Source organism: Lycium barbarum, chromosome 9, assembly GCF_019175385.1.
Source record: "Lycium barbarum isolate Lr01 chromosome 9, ASM1917538v2, whole genome shotgun sequence".
NCBI lineage: Eukaryota > Viridiplantae > Streptophyta > Magnoliopsida > Solanales > Solanaceae > Lycium > Lycium barbarum.
Window position 1 is genome coordinate 16,894,417 of NC_083345.1, and position 15,369 is coordinate 16,909,785.

The 15,369-nt window shown below is 34.4% G+C and overlaps 1 protein-coding gene across 1 annotated transcript; it reads left to right on the forward strand.

The window, feature by feature from the left end:
* Positions 1–724: 724 nt before the first annotated feature.
* On the forward strand, positions 725–5,533 carry LOC132609736 (caffeoylshikimate esterase). Its single transcript, XM_060323873.1, has 8 exons — positions 725–1,101; positions 1,227–1,317; positions 1,404–1,436; positions 3,927–4,073; positions 4,237–4,367; positions 4,502–4,639; positions 4,737–4,835; positions 4,924–5,533. The coding sequence occupies exons 1-8, from the start codon at positions 1,081–1,083 to the stop codon at positions 5,341–5,343; spliced, it is 1,080 nt and encodes a 359-aa protein (XP_060179856.1). The 5' UTR covers positions 725–1,080; the 3' UTR covers positions 5,344–5,533.
* The last annotated feature ends 9,836 nt before the right edge of the window (positions 5,534–15,369 follow it).

Genomic DNA, 15,369 nt, shown 5'->3' on the forward strand with positions numbered 1-15,369 from the left:
GAACACATCAACAATAAGTTGTACAAAAAACAATTGAAATTATATTCTAAGTAGGGACTAACATGTGTACATTTCAGAAGTTGAACATTAATTCTATCTCTTGTGTGTTTACTTTTTAAGTCCCCACGGATCCGCAGTGTCTTAATTGTCCTTTCATTTCTTTCATTTGGCATATACTTCCTCTGTCTCAATTTAAGTGTATGTGTTTGACTAGACACGGAGTTTAAGAAATAAAGATAAACTTTCAAATCTTGTGGTTGTAAATTAAAAATGTGTATAATATAATAAAATATCCTTTGAATCTTGTTATTATAAACACGACATGTAGGATATTTAAATTGTCAACTTACTAAATATAAAAAAAGGCGGACATAACCAAAATAAAATAAATTTTAACAATAATTGAGAAATTAAGGGGAAAAATAAGAGAAAAAGAAAAAAAATATGCAGACTCGCTAAGAAGAATCGCAATATCCTTTACAAAATATACAAATCATAAAGACTAACTAAATTGAGTAACTAAATATCCGTACTTTGATTTGATTGTAACTCTTAATAGTAAGTTGTTTGATGGTAAAAGAAAAGTTTTCTTTTCCTACTTGTATTCAGTAGTGATCTCTTATTTTTTTTTTTTTTTTTCCCCCGATATTTCATTAGTGATCGAAATCCGAAATTCTGGAAAAGAGCAGAGGGATGGGCTTATCCAGTCAGCCACGTTACCTCACAAATTTGGAATGTTCCTTTATTAACCAAGCCAAATATACAAAACTTTACAATCATTTCACTTTCCTCATCTTATGATCCTATCTATATTTATCTCTGTAGTATATATTCCAACTTCTCAGGTCCACTTTATGCATCTCTCTGCTTTCCAAGATTTGAATATATTATTACTATAGTTTTATCATAATCATATCAAGAATCACTTTGTTCCCTGTTTCTTCTCTTCCTCTGCATCTGCAACTACAAAAAACTGCACCCATAATACACAGATCTGCCACTTACCTGATATCTCACTTGAATGCTGAGTCACATTTCTGAGTTGGGGTTTTGTTTTTCTTCTTGAAAAGAAAATATACGATGGGTGTTGGATATCATGAGGTGGGCCGTGGTTCTTTTGCTTTTTTTTTTTTTTTTCTTCAATGGCATTTTTTTTTCTCTCTTTACTTTGTATAATATGGGGTTATTCTTAATAAGATTGTGTCTTTGCATCAATTTGGCATTAGGAATATATAAGGAATTCAAGAGGTGTTCAACTCTTTACTTGTAGATGGTTGCCATTTTCTTCTCCAAAGGCCCTTGTTTTCCTTTGCCATGGTTTGTTTTCTCTCTTTCCTCTCCACTTTCTTTTTTGTTTTTGATGAAATTTGATCTAACAAAATTGATTAATGATGTTGTTGCAGGCTATGGCATGGAATGCAGTGGATTCATGAGAGGTAATAAATATTTCCTCATTTGATCTGTTTTTGCTTTCATGGCCAATCTTTTCTATAGAATCCTTGTTTTTTAAATGCTTGAAAGGTGACGGTTCATCTGAACTCAGTATTTTCGACGCAAAATATAAATTTATGTATAAACTTCATGAATATTGCAGCAACTAGTAATATGAACTCATAACATCAAAAATGAAATGGGTCGTATTAAGAATTTTAAATATTGAACTCATAAAGTTTAAATCTTAAATCTTGAATACAATTTCTCGTGCAATAAATGCATGTCATTACTTATTTCTCCTACCTCTCTCGTGCCTTTCTGGATAGCCACATTCAATGGATTGTTTTACTTTTATATACTTCTTTTTTCTTCTTCTTCTTCTTCTTATTGAGTTTGTCACAGGGTAACAGTAAAAAAAGGTCCCACTTTTTATACTTTTGGGCAGGGGCGGACAGAGGCGGAGCCAGCTTATGTCTAGGGGTTCACCCCTCGGCGAAAAATTACAGTGTATTTTCAAAGTTAAAATTATTTTATTATGTATATATAGTAGATGTTGAACCCCCTGACTTCTTCGTTTATTTACCTTTTAGAATTTTTGAAACCCCTAGATGAAAATTCTGTCTCCGCCACTGGGGGCGGAGCCAGCCTTTGGGTGTGGATTCGGCCGAACCCAAAAGCTTTTGTCCGAATCATATATTTGTATTAAAATTTTTATGAAATATGTACAAATAATTAATTAAGAATCCAGTAACTTTAAAGAATTAGAATCCCGAACTCACAAGATCCGGATCCTGGCTCCGCCTCTGCTTTTGGGGTCCAATTTTATGGTGAGATGACCTTACTATTATTGCTGTACAATGTGGTCCATTTCCTGCTACACCTGTCCTCTCTTTTTAATGTTTTGACTTCATAGGTGACCAACCATACCAGTAAAATTTATGCCTCTTATCTTATCATTTGTTTTTTTTTAAAAAAAAAAATCCTTTTTGATATTGGTGAACTGTTGGCTGAATTCAATAATTTAGAGGATTTTTTCAGTTGGTTCCCATAACTTGTCATTCACGTTTTTGTAGAGAACTTCTAGTACTTTTTTTATGTTACATTCAATAGAGATGAGCTTAAATAGAGCGCCACGGACAATGAGGAGGATTCATATAGCCAACCCGATTTGCTTGAGATTGAGGCGTAGTTGTTGTTTGCCCTTTATCTTGGCATATTATGTGCATTATGTTCATCTGCGTCTGGTATGTCATTGTACAAGATTTATTATTTTTGAGGGCAGAATTATTGGTGATAAAGATAATGCAACTAGTAGTTAAATGTGCAATCAAAATGGTCCTCAAATTAATGATTACACTAAGAACTCATCTAACGTTATTGTTCCTCTCAGACTCAAGGTACTATAGATTTGTTGAAACTCAGCAATTACCCTTAAATAACCTCCTTAAATGTTGCATGATGGGTCTGCTTCTTTTCCCTTTTTTGGGCAATTTGATAACTAACACCTAACTTGGAACTTAATTGTTTGTCTGGTAAAATAAGGAGCAATAATGGCTTGTTGGTTGGTTGGCTGACTACTGAGAAACCATTAAATTAGAAGTTCTATCTTGGTAGTTTGATTGGTTGATTAGGTTAGCAAATAAAGTTGGGCCCTAAATGTAAAATTGAATCAGGCAAGTAACCTCAACAGAGAGATTTGTTCACACACCAAAATCTGTGGGACACTTGGGACTCAGCTAGTCAAGTCAAATAAAGAAATTCTAGAACATAACATAGATTTTAATAGTAGGAAGTATGATAGGTACATCTGAAATCATTAAAGAATCACCTACTTAAGACTTTGACTATTCAAAAGAAAAGTAAATCACAAAAACTAAATATATTCTGAACTGTTGCCTGAGCCTCGGTGGACAGAGTTACTCGGTACCTGTGCTAGTGGGAGGTAGCAGGTGTGGTTGGAATAGTCAAGATGTGCGCAAACTGACTCGGACAGAACCGCCATTAAAAAATATTCTGAAATGTTACTTGACCTATCCAACTTGGTTTCCTGTGAGAAAGGCTTCCGGTTTTGTTATTCTTGGACCAGGGTATTAGCACTCTTTCTCTAACCACTTACCAAGTTTTTTATGTTGACAAATGATGTGGTATCAAACATTTGATTTTCCTTCTATTTCTGTTTTGAAAAAAGAATGGTAGGTGGGACTTGGGAGATGGGAATTACCTCATTTCTGGTTTACCACATACACATACTGAATACTATTCTGAATTTGCAGTATTTGACATTTCTCAATCCATTTTGTTTAGAGTGGTTCAGCTAACTTTTGGAGAAGACCCTTTTGTAACTTGTAATCTTCTCTAGCCATAACTAAGCAAAGTTTCACACCATTGCTATCTATGCCATGCCTATAGCCAAATATTGTTCTTTCTGGTGCATAATAGAATTGTTATGTAGTATATCCAACATAACATAGATATTGTACTATTATGGCTAGGTGTTGGAACAAAGCTGGCAAATAACGGATACGCGGTGGTTGGAATGGATTATGAAGGCCATGGACGGTCAGAGGGTGCCCGCTGTTACATCAAAAGGTTTAACAACATTATCAACGACTGCAGTGACTTTTTCAAGTCAGTTTGCGGTAAGCTACCAACATGTCCTCTCGCTTCACAATTATTATGATAGGTCCTTTTACTTTATTTAAGTCAAATATTTTTCAACGTGATAGGCATGGTTATAATTGTTAAAAAGCTTCAACGTACTTGTTATCCTCTTCCTAAAAGGCGTTTTTTCTTGGATATCAGCACAGGAGGAATACAGAGAAAAAACAAGGTTTTTGTATGGGGAGTCGATGGGAGGGGCCGTGGCTCTTTTAATACACAAGAAAGACCCTTCCTTTTGGCATGGTGCTCTTCTGGTTGCACCTATGTGTAAGGTAGGCCAATTAAGATTTTCGGTCTGTCACATTTACTGTATTTGATATGCTTTATTGCTTGCATTCAGTAGTGAGTGACATTTTTAAGTCAAAAGGAAAATGAGTCGTCTAATTTACATTGCAAAAATAACTAGATATCTGAGAAGGTGAAGCCACATCCAATGGTTATAAGCTTACTAACTAAAGTGGAGGATGTCATACCAAGATGGAAGATTGTCCCTACAAAGGATGTCATTGATGCTGCCTTCAAGGACCCCGCTAAAAGGGAAGAGGTGAGATTAATCGTTAAGTTAATATGCAACATTTTGGTAGCTAATTCCAAGTATTAGTTATTTATGATGTCCATTTCTTGTCATTTTGCAAGTATAGGTACGTGGGAACAGGTTAATTTATCAGGAAAAGCCAAGACTAAAGACAGCTTTGGAAATGCTAAGAACCAGCATGCACCTTGAGGAAAGTTTGCACGAGGTAAACACTAATTGAATCATTCCGATAAAATGAAAACTGAAACTGTAGTGTAGTTGAAAATTTAAAAAAAATTCTGTTGTTTTGACAGGTCACTCTACCATTTTTAGTGTTGCATGGGGAAGCAGACATAGTAACTGATCCAGAAATAAGTAAGGCTTTGTACGAGCAAGCGAGTAGCAAGGACAAGACTCTAAAACTTTATCCAGGAATGTGGCACGGTTTGACATATGGTGAGCCAGAAGACAATATTGAAATCGTCTTTTCAGATATCATCTCGTGGCTTGACAAGCGAAATGGAGAGAATGTTGATATTGATAAGAATATTGATATTGATAATGTTACTTTGATTGAGAGATCGGTTTGTCGAGCTACATCTACTCCATATAAGATGACCACAATTTCTTCACCTGTAATGTTGAATGAAAAAAAGCCACAGAAAAGACGTCCACAAGCGAATTATTTGTGTGGTTGGAAAGGGCGTCGGATGCATCATCATTCTGCAATGTAGAGGACTTGATTGATAGATATGAGTTGCATCTCCTTCATTCGTTCATCACGTTATGGTGACATAAATGTTACTACTAAGTATTATTTATGAGGGAAGTGGAAAATAACATGTTTTCCGGATATTGTAAGTTGCAAAATCTCAAGTTATTCATGATATCCTAATGTATCAATAAACTTCCTCAATGATGTTATACTCGGTTGTTTTTCCTTTCCCTTCACAAGCAATTTGTTTCTAAATGACTTTCACGGGAGCCAGTGGCGGAGCCAGGAATGTCACGAAGGGTGTTCAAATTTTGGATAAGTAAACTTTTTTTGTGAGTGGGTGCAAAAATAAAAATAAATTAAAATCATACTACATAATATAGTAAAAGAAAAAATTAAATGAATGGGTGCACCAAAAATTTTAAAATTAAAACTATGCAATATTTAGTTTAATGAGCATTAAAAATAACCAAAAATTTATTCATATTTTATTTAACATGATTTGAACTGACTAAGCAATAAAAGAGATAAGATAATTGAGTCTAGATTCAAACCATTTTTAATTTTTTTTTTTTTTAAAAGGTCACTAGGCTTTTTGTCACCTAGTGACTATTTTATTAATAATAAAAAAGAAACTACACAAAACAAGATAGTGTCTGCCAAAAAGAACGAGAAAAGCAAACTAAGAAAGAGAAAAACAAAATAAGAAAGCTAGCTATGTGTAGCTTCAAAAATCGCTTCCATCCCTCTGCTTTTTGCTTTGTATTTTCGGTATTGAACATCCGTCTTCTTCATTTGAACTGCTTATGAATTGTTGATTTTTATTCCAAAATTACCCATTGTGAGATATTTGCAATTTGCTGATTTTTATATTTTTGGGTTTCCTGAATATGCAATGTTGAGATTGTTGTGCTGGTGTATCTTGGCTGGTGTTTCTTGTTTGGCCCTTTCTTTACTCCTTTTCATGTTTGAGGTAGCTGCAAAACAAGGAACTAATGTTAGATAAAATTGTTTCCCATATTCTCCTCCCACAACAGGATTTGAACATGGAAAAAAAGACTTGTCCTGCTTCCTTCAATGTGTCCATTCATCTCTTGCATGGTCTGATCCTTAAGTATGGTAATTGTAACTTATCATTGTTAATCCATCTCCTCCCTTGAATTCCCAACTCCTGGAAAGATTCTGAAGCCACTTCTCCATGATCTAGTGCCAAATTAGCCAGGTGATCCGCTAGCATATTACCCTCTCTCATTATATGTATCACCCTAACTGTTTTATTATTCATTAATCTCCAGATTTCCTCCACCATTTCAATTATCTGCCAGGAAATTTCCCAAACTTTGAGTATGATATTCTTTAATAAAAGAGAGTTTGTTTCAATTATAATCTGCTGATACTGCCTTTCCTTCATATATCTCAGAGCTTGTACTATAGCCATAGCTTCTGCCTGAGTATTAGTACAAGTTGGTTCTTCCATCTCCTTTGCCTTAGCAGCTATCAAGTCTCCAGTCTCATTTCTCACACAAAATCCCCATGATCCTCTTCCAGGATTTCCTCTAGACGCCCCATCGGTATTGCATTTCACCCAACCAGTATCAGGGGGCTTCCAGAGAACTCTAATCACCTTAGTTCTTGGGGTATAAGATTGCAAAGTCTGCACCAGTGTATTCCAGTTGTAGGCTGCCTGTTTGAAATTGCTTCTTCTTACCTTCATGAACATTATAATGTTGTGCATAATTTGATATATCAACTTTACCTTGGACATTTTCCCTCCATGTCTTATGGCATTTCTCCTCTTCCATAGTTCTCACACAATAATAGCTGGAACAACCTGAAAGATGTACTTCACATGATGATTAACATGAGTGTCCCACCATAAGTTAAAAAGCTGACTTAGATGTAGGTTTTGAATATTGATGCCTATAGGTCTGCAGAAATACTTCCAGGTGTATTGTGCTACTGGTGACTGAAGAAACACATGAGATATGGTTTCTATTTCTGGTTCCTCACAACAATAACACCTAGAAGGAAATTGAAAGCCCCATCTCTTCACTACATCATCCAGTGGTACCTTTGCTCCCCATAATCTCCACAAGAAGAAAGAGATTTTGATAGGCAAACCTTTTACCCACATCTTCTTGTAAAGTATATTAGGTTCCACCCTTTGTCTAATTAAATTAAAAGTTGTCCCAACAGTGAATTTGCCTCTAGAATCAGGTTTCCAGTGAGGTTTGTCCAGTTCCTCCTCTTCACCAGGTGGCTGCAGTTTCTGGATAATATGATCAGCTAGATTCTCTGGTAGCAACTCCCTTATCATGTCTTCTTCCCATCTTCCTTCAGTCACCACTTCTTTAATTAGTACCACAGTATTGCCCATTCTGAAGTTTTCAGGAATAAGTTTGTATAGTGCTCCCCATCCTGTCCAGTTATCAAGCCAAAAGTAAGAATTTCCTTGCTTAGTTTGCCACCAGATTTCTGATTCTATCTCATCTCTACATTGCAGCATTTTCTTCCATATGTATGTTCCTAGTGGACAGTAACTGCATGATCTTTTTTTAGATACTTATTACTCATGTACATCCTCCACAATGATTGTTTGGTTCTGAAATTCCACCATAACTTTGAAAAGAGTGCCTTGGAAACATCTTGTAAGCTTCTAAAACCCAACCCCCCTTCCTCTTGAGGATGACACAAAGTAGTCCAGGAAACCCAATGCTTGCTAGAATTCCCAACTGAATTACTCCAAAAAAATTGAGCGAACATTTTATGGATTTGTGCCAATACCCCTGAGGGAGGATCACAAGCTGATAGCAAATGAATAGGCATACTCTGTAGTACATGCTTTATAAGTGTAACCCTTCCGCCAATCGATAACAATTTTCCTGTCCAAGATTTAAGCCTATTAAAGATCTTATCAGTAATTTCCTTGTAATGTGCTATCATTCTTCTTCCATAATATATTGGTACTCCCAAGTAGGTGAAAGGAAACTCCTTTCTAGGAATTCTGGTAGCGTTATTTACCAAGCTTTCCACCTCCTGCGTAACATTATGATGGAGAAATACTGCACTTTTTCCTTTATTGATCTTCTGCCCACTCACTTTCTCATATGCTGCTAAAGTTTCCATTACCACTTGTAGAGATTGTTCCTCAGCAGAAGTAAAGATGATGGTGTCATCTGAATATGTCAGGTGATTAATATAGGGGCTCCACTTAGGCATTCCAAAACCCGAAAACCTTGAGTTATAGTGCAACGCATTCAGCGCCCTAGATAAACATTCCGAAGCAAGTATGAATAAAGTAGGAGATAGAGGGTCTCCCTGCTTAACACCCCTTGTTGATTTGAAGAAGCCACAAGGCTGACCATTAATAAGAACCGAATACCAATTGTTGGAGATGATTCTATAGACCATGTCTATTAGAAATTCTCCAAAACCCATTTTCCTCAGCACTTTAGTTAAGAACAGCCATGATACTCTATCATATGCTTTTGTTATATCCAACTTGATAACAACATTAGCAGGCCTATCTCTTAACCTCATATCATGTACAATCTCCTGGACAAGCAAGATATTTTCTACAATACTTCTTCCCTTCACAAATCCTGTCTGCTGGGGGGAAATTAAGCTGGGCAGTATATGAACTAGCCTCTCATGAATGATTCTGGAGAATATTTTACTTGTAAAATTACTAAGACTGATAGGTCTCAGATCTGAGAAAGAACCAATCTCCTTCTTTTTAGGAATAAGCACCAGATTTGTACATGTGATGTATCTAGGAAGTTCATGGCCACAAAAGAAAGATCTCACCATCTGCATCACATCCTTTGCAATTATGCTCCAGCAAGATTGGAAGAATTTTCCCGTGTATCCATCAGGGCCACCCGCACTATTTGAATTTAGCCCAAACACTGCTTTCTTCACTTCCTCCTCCTCTGGTAGTTCATTAATTTGTGTATTCTGCTCCGTTGTTATGAGGTGGGGTATGTGATCCAATAACTCAAAGTTTGTAGGTATCTGCTCCTCAGAAAATTGATCAGAATAGAATCTAATAGCTTCTTGAGTTATCTCCTCTTCCTGCTCCAGCCACACTCCATTTTGATCTTGAATTTTCTTAATTTGTAACCTCTTCCTTTTCCCGTTCACATGCGCATGAAAGAATTTTGTATTTCTGTCTCCGTCTTTAAACCATTGTAACCCTGCCTTCTGTTTCCAGAACTTTTCCTCCACTGCATAAATCCTGATAAGATCTGCTTGTACTTTCTGCAACCTCTCTCTATTCGCCTTTGTAGGATGTTGTTCAAATTCTGCCTCATGGACTTTAATCACTTCTTCCAATGTGGCCACCTGTTTAAAGATATCTCCAAATGTTTCTTTGCTCCATTTAGTCAATGCTCTACTCACCTTTTTCATTTTGTTGTGGATGTTGAAAAAAGGATCAGCTCCATAATGCCCCTCCCAATTTTCCCTAACAGTGGCCAAAAAACTATCTTCCTCGATCCAGAAGTTAAGAAACCTGAATGGTTTCTTAATAATTCTAATGTCAGTTCTGTGGGATAGCTTCAATGGAGAATGGTCAGACCCTTGTTTGATTAAGTGTTCCACTTCAAAATTGGGGAATGAATTATGAAAGGCCTGATTTCCAAGACATCTATCCAATCTTTTAAAAATACATGCTTCATCAGATCTTCCATTCCACCAAGTATAAGTACTTCCTGAAAACCCAAGATCCTCTAATTGGCAGATGCTCAAGCAATGTGCAAAGTCTTCTACTTCTGGATAATTAACAGGTAACCCACCAAATTTCTCTGTAGCATCTAGGATGACTTTAAAATCTCCCCCAACCATCCATGGCGTCACCATGTTTGTTGATAGATCATATAAGTCATCCCACAAATTGATCCTATTAGCCCTTTCAGTGCTTGCATAAACCAGTGTAATATTGAACACTCGGCCAGATTCCAAGTTAGTCAGTGTAATGGATAATAATTGCGTAGTATCTTTTGTAACCTCCGCCTGAAAATCCACATGTACAAAGACCCATATTTTTCCATTAATGTTGTGCCATGCAGTTCCCATTCCCAGCCATAATTTATACATGTTAATGTGTGGTGAATGTTGAAAAGGTTCCATTAGTGCGATATAGTTGAATTGATTTTGTCTATGCATCAAAACCACTCTCTCAAAAGCCTGTTGAGTGTTTACGGACCTAATATTCCAAATGAGTGTGCTATTCATTGAGAGTTTCCTTTGGCATAAGCTTTCCTTGTTAGCACACCACCTATTGCCTTAGGTGGTACACTTCTTCCTCTATTTTGTGTTGCTTGTCTCTTTGCTTTTGCTGTTTGTCTAGGAGAGACATTTCGCATATCTTGGTTTGACAATGTGACTGATTCACTGCTTTTTTCCACTTCATCATCATCCCCTATGTCATCCACTTTGCCCGGTTCTGCTGATTGTTCCTCGGGTGCATTGGTGGATATTGAGTCTGCAACCTCTCTTTCATTATCCTTAATTTTACCTTCCTGTTGTTGATTACTGCATGTTGCCCTATCTTTGTTTTCTCCTTTGTTAGTACTTTGAACCTTTTCAATACGTTGTTCTCCTGTTTGAGTTCCTGCTAATGTGCCACCTTCCATCTCATAAGTCTCATCTGTTATGCCTATCCCATCAGGAGGTTTCTCAGGAATGACATTGAGTTGCTGCACTTCCCTATTCTTTGTTATCTCCTCTTGTTGAATTGAAGATAAGTTGTCACTGTTTTGTACCTTAATTAGCTCCTTATCAGTGATTTTGTTCTCAACATTCATCTCTACATTATCTGGATTTATATCTTGTGGCTGCATTTTATCATTGTCCTGTATTTCAAATGATTCCTGCACTGCTTGTGAAGATTGTTGAGTTTTGGCTTTGTTGTTTGTACTCTGAATATTGGTGCACTCATTTTCGTGTGTGTCCTTTTCTTGTGCGTTTAATTAGGGCCACTTGGAAACTGGTATTTTAGTTTTTTAAAAGGAAAAAGTTGGATATGGGGTTTGTACTTGATACTAATGTTACTTTTTTTAAAATGTAAACTAGGGCCACATAGCTCGTAAGGCTATAAGTGGATATAGTCAATGTGTATTATCTACCGAGAATCAAACCTACAAAATGTTAACAAAATGGCAATTGCTGAGAATGAACCCAGGCGCAGTTGCTGCTAAGCTATTAGCTGAACCCTTCCGCCGCTGAGCTGCCTCACCAAGTTGTATGAAGGTGTTCAGAACATAATATATCACGATATACCGCAGCATTCTATCTATATACGCAGTATTATTTTCCGATTAAGGGTGTTCAGATTTTCCGCCCCTGATGGGAGCACAAAATTCAATTTTGAGCCTTCGCTCATATCCGAATGGGCTTAATTGTATACAAGGTTACTAAACTTACTCTAAAATCCTACTACGTTTCACTGTTCTTAAATATATTTGTTCTACTAATAAAAACTTCATATATTCTGTTTCTTTTCCATGTTCTTTAGTACATTGAGGAATATGGGTTACAGGTTTTAGCAAACGATAATTTTCAAATTTCATTGCATGTACTAGTCTTATTTATCGACGAACGTTCAAACCACAAAAGATGAACTGAAATTGTTTAATAACAATTTTTGTGGATATATCAATTTTGTAATGATTTTGCCTTTTAACAAAATGCTTAATTGAACTGGGAATACTCATAATGTAAATCATGTATCTCAGAAAAAAAATTCATTTAAAAAGAATTGCCGAACGATCAGAGGCGGAGCCAGGATTGGAAGCTTGTGGATTCGGAATTCTAATTCGTTTAAGTTATTGTGTTTCAGATTAACAATTTATGCATATTTAATGAAATTTTCAAAACAAATACAGGATTAAGACAAAAGTTATTGGGTTCGACCGAACTCCCAATTACTATACTAGCTCCGCCCCTGCGAACGAACAAATCACAGAATAGGGTCATTGGCACTTATGCCCTTAAATCGAGCCGGTCTTTAACTTTTGCCTTTGTAACCAAAAAAAATAAAAAATAAAAAAATCAAAGGGCATAATTTTTATATTACTTACTATATATAAGGAAGAATAACAATTTTTGTTGTCCCCACATATTTTTTTTTTTTTTGTCTCTTTTTACCCCGAATTGAAGTTTTTATGACTTTGTGCATCCTCACACATTTTGATAAATTTTAAGAACTTTAAGAAATTTTTTAATGCCAATAAAAATGATGATGTCATGGAAAAGGTTATTGTGACCCCACAAAGCACACTTATAATTATTTAATTCTTTTATGAGAAAATATTACTAAACTTGTTTAAAATTATAGTTTACCTTAAGAATTTATCATATACATGTATTGTTATTTAAATTCTATCGTAATATAGGCTTGATTATTGAATTAAGATATTTTTCTTATAATAATATTTATTATTTCTTGACGTTATTTACCAATTATAATTTGTTATTTTAAATTTTATTCGTCTGGTTAAACGTAATTTTTTTCTTATTTTCTCCGGTAATTTTGTGCCGTACATGCTTGCAAAACTAAGTTATTGATAAAGATTTCACTTAAGATAGGATTAAGTTTTAAATTAAAAGAATAAATACAATTAAACTTATACTTTGTTAAATACTTTAAAAACGTATCAAAAATGTAAATTATAGTCATTTCGTCTCAATCGAAAAATGAACTCCGAAGTACGGTACAGTCAAACCTCTCTATAGTGGCAGCGTTTGTCTGGAAATTTCATGACTGCTATAGTGAGGTGTTGTTATGCATGTATACTGACATTTGATATTTAGATTTCATTTAGCTGTTATAAACAAAAGTACGCAAACAATTAACTTTTTGTACTTTTTATGTTATAAGCGAAAACAATATACTTGTAAATTTTAAAATCTTAATTGATTTTCATATCTCATAAACTAAAAATGAAAAGACTAGTAAATTACTACTAAATCCATAACTACTTGTACCACACAGATAAAGAATTAAAATCTATGGAACATATGCATTTTAAATTAATTGAGAATTTACATATTTCAAGTTTGACGTAAGAACTCTACAATTGTAGGTTGTTTCGTAAATTCTAGTTTCTTAGTGATAATTTAATGCTTGAACTGACAAAGAATTTTGTCCAAACTTTCAACAAAAGGAAATTCAATAGCTTTCTCTTGAAGGTTGTCTAAGTGCTTAACAGTTGACTCTTCTATCTCCAAGTAGCAGCAGGTTGAGGCTCTTTATCGACACTTTTGTTGTCACATAATATATTTCTTACAAAATGTATTACACGCTATTTGAATATGACTGTTATAGAGAGGTAATTTTACAAAGAGTGTACCGCTATAATGCATGTCATTGTTGTTATAGGCAGAATGCTGTTATAGAGAAGTAAAATATAACATGAAAAATCAGTTCCGGAGAAAATCAGGCCGTTATAGTGAAATGTTGTTATAACGAATGACAATTATAGAGAGGTTTGACTGTATAATCAAATCTTACATGCGCACGCTTTTAACATAAAATTTATCTAATAAATTACTATATTAAAAGACGAACTATGAAATATTATTTTTATATAAATTCTAAAAATATTTGAAAAAACATTGTAGTTAAAGAAAATGCTATTTCATCTCCAAACAGTAACAATATAGAAAATTGCAAAAAGTTTTAAATATTAAAATATTTTACAAAATACGGATAATCAATGTTTTATGTAATTTAGGACGAAATAGCTAAGTTCAACATAAAAAAGTTATTACAATGTAAATTTCATAAAATGGTTCATTAAAAAGAAAAAATGTTATTTTTAACATGCATCATTTGGAAGGAAAAAAGAAAGCTTAAAGTAAGAACAATTTAATGTCATTAACTTTTCAGTATTTTCTATGTGATTTACTTTGAAAGACCATCTACAAAAATATCTTGTAATATCAAGGCTTTTAATTATTTATATTTATTTGTAAGTTAACTTTATTGATTTCATCATACAACAATATTTTTGCATTAAATACTTTTGACTTTAATTTAATTGAATACTGTAATATCTTTTGGTAAAAAATAAGTTAGCCAATGCGGGTTCAATTCAACGAAACAAATGAAATTAACTTAACATATGAAAAGCTCATCAGAGACTTTAATCTCAAAAAATTTAAGCAAAAAGAAATTAGAAGTGCTTTCAATTGTTTGATTTTTAAAAACACATCTAATATATAAATTAAGAAAAATGTTTTCCTTTCACTTTTAGATACGTTTTTATACTTTAATATTTTAGAAGTCTTTTAAAAGTGTCAAATTGATGTTACAAAACTAAAGAACCAAGAGCGAACTTTTTACAAAAATATCTACAAATTAAATTTTTGACGTCGGTTTGGGCTTGGGCTTAGCACTGGCGAAATAACACTAGTTTTATATCATAATATCTCATAAGCTATACCCGGCATGATTTCAATTTCTAAAGAACGTCCTCCTAAGTATAAGTTTAGTTAAAGGGCAAAGCTTAAAGATCAATCCATATTATGATATTAAGGGAAAATTTCAAAGACCAGCCCATTTGAAGGAAATTCATGCAATTTAGCGACACAAGAAACACTTATTTGGGCAATTTGCAGGTTTATCTTTTGCTTGGGTGGTCTTTAATTTTTGGCCGTCAAATTAGTGGTATTTAATTTTTGTCCTTCGCTAAAAATTCCTTAATTTTCTGTTCGAATCTCTGCTCAATTAAAAATTTTAAAAAATAAAATTGTGAGGTAAAGTTTGGATTCATAAGCCAGAGTTTTAAGGTAGAGTTTTGGGCAAAACTCTGCCTCATTCAAAATTCTACCTTAAGGGTAAAATTCTGTCTTGCGAATCTAAACCTCTGTCTTACAATTTTTTTTTTACTGAGCTGAGATTCGGACTCAAAATTTCAAAATATTAGATAAGGATAAAAAATTAAAGACCACCATTTTGAGGGCCAAACATTAAAGAAAACGCAAAAAAAAGAACTATAAGCGGCCCAGCCCATTTAGTTACTCTTGAACCTCATAAGAG

Bases quoted from the DNA above. Each gene is read 5' to 3' on its own strand.
- LOC132609736 (XM_060323873.1), top strand. From the start codon at position 1,081: ATGGGTGTTGGATATCATGAG. The intron at 4,074-4,236 runs GTAAGCTACCAA...CTTGGATATCAG, and splicing joins CTTTTTCAAGTCAGTTTGCG to CACAGGAGGAATACAGAGAA. The intron at 4,640-4,736 runs GTGAGATTAATC...TTGCAAGTATAG, and splicing joins ACCCCGCTAAAAGGGAAGAG to GTACGTGGGAACAGGTTAAT.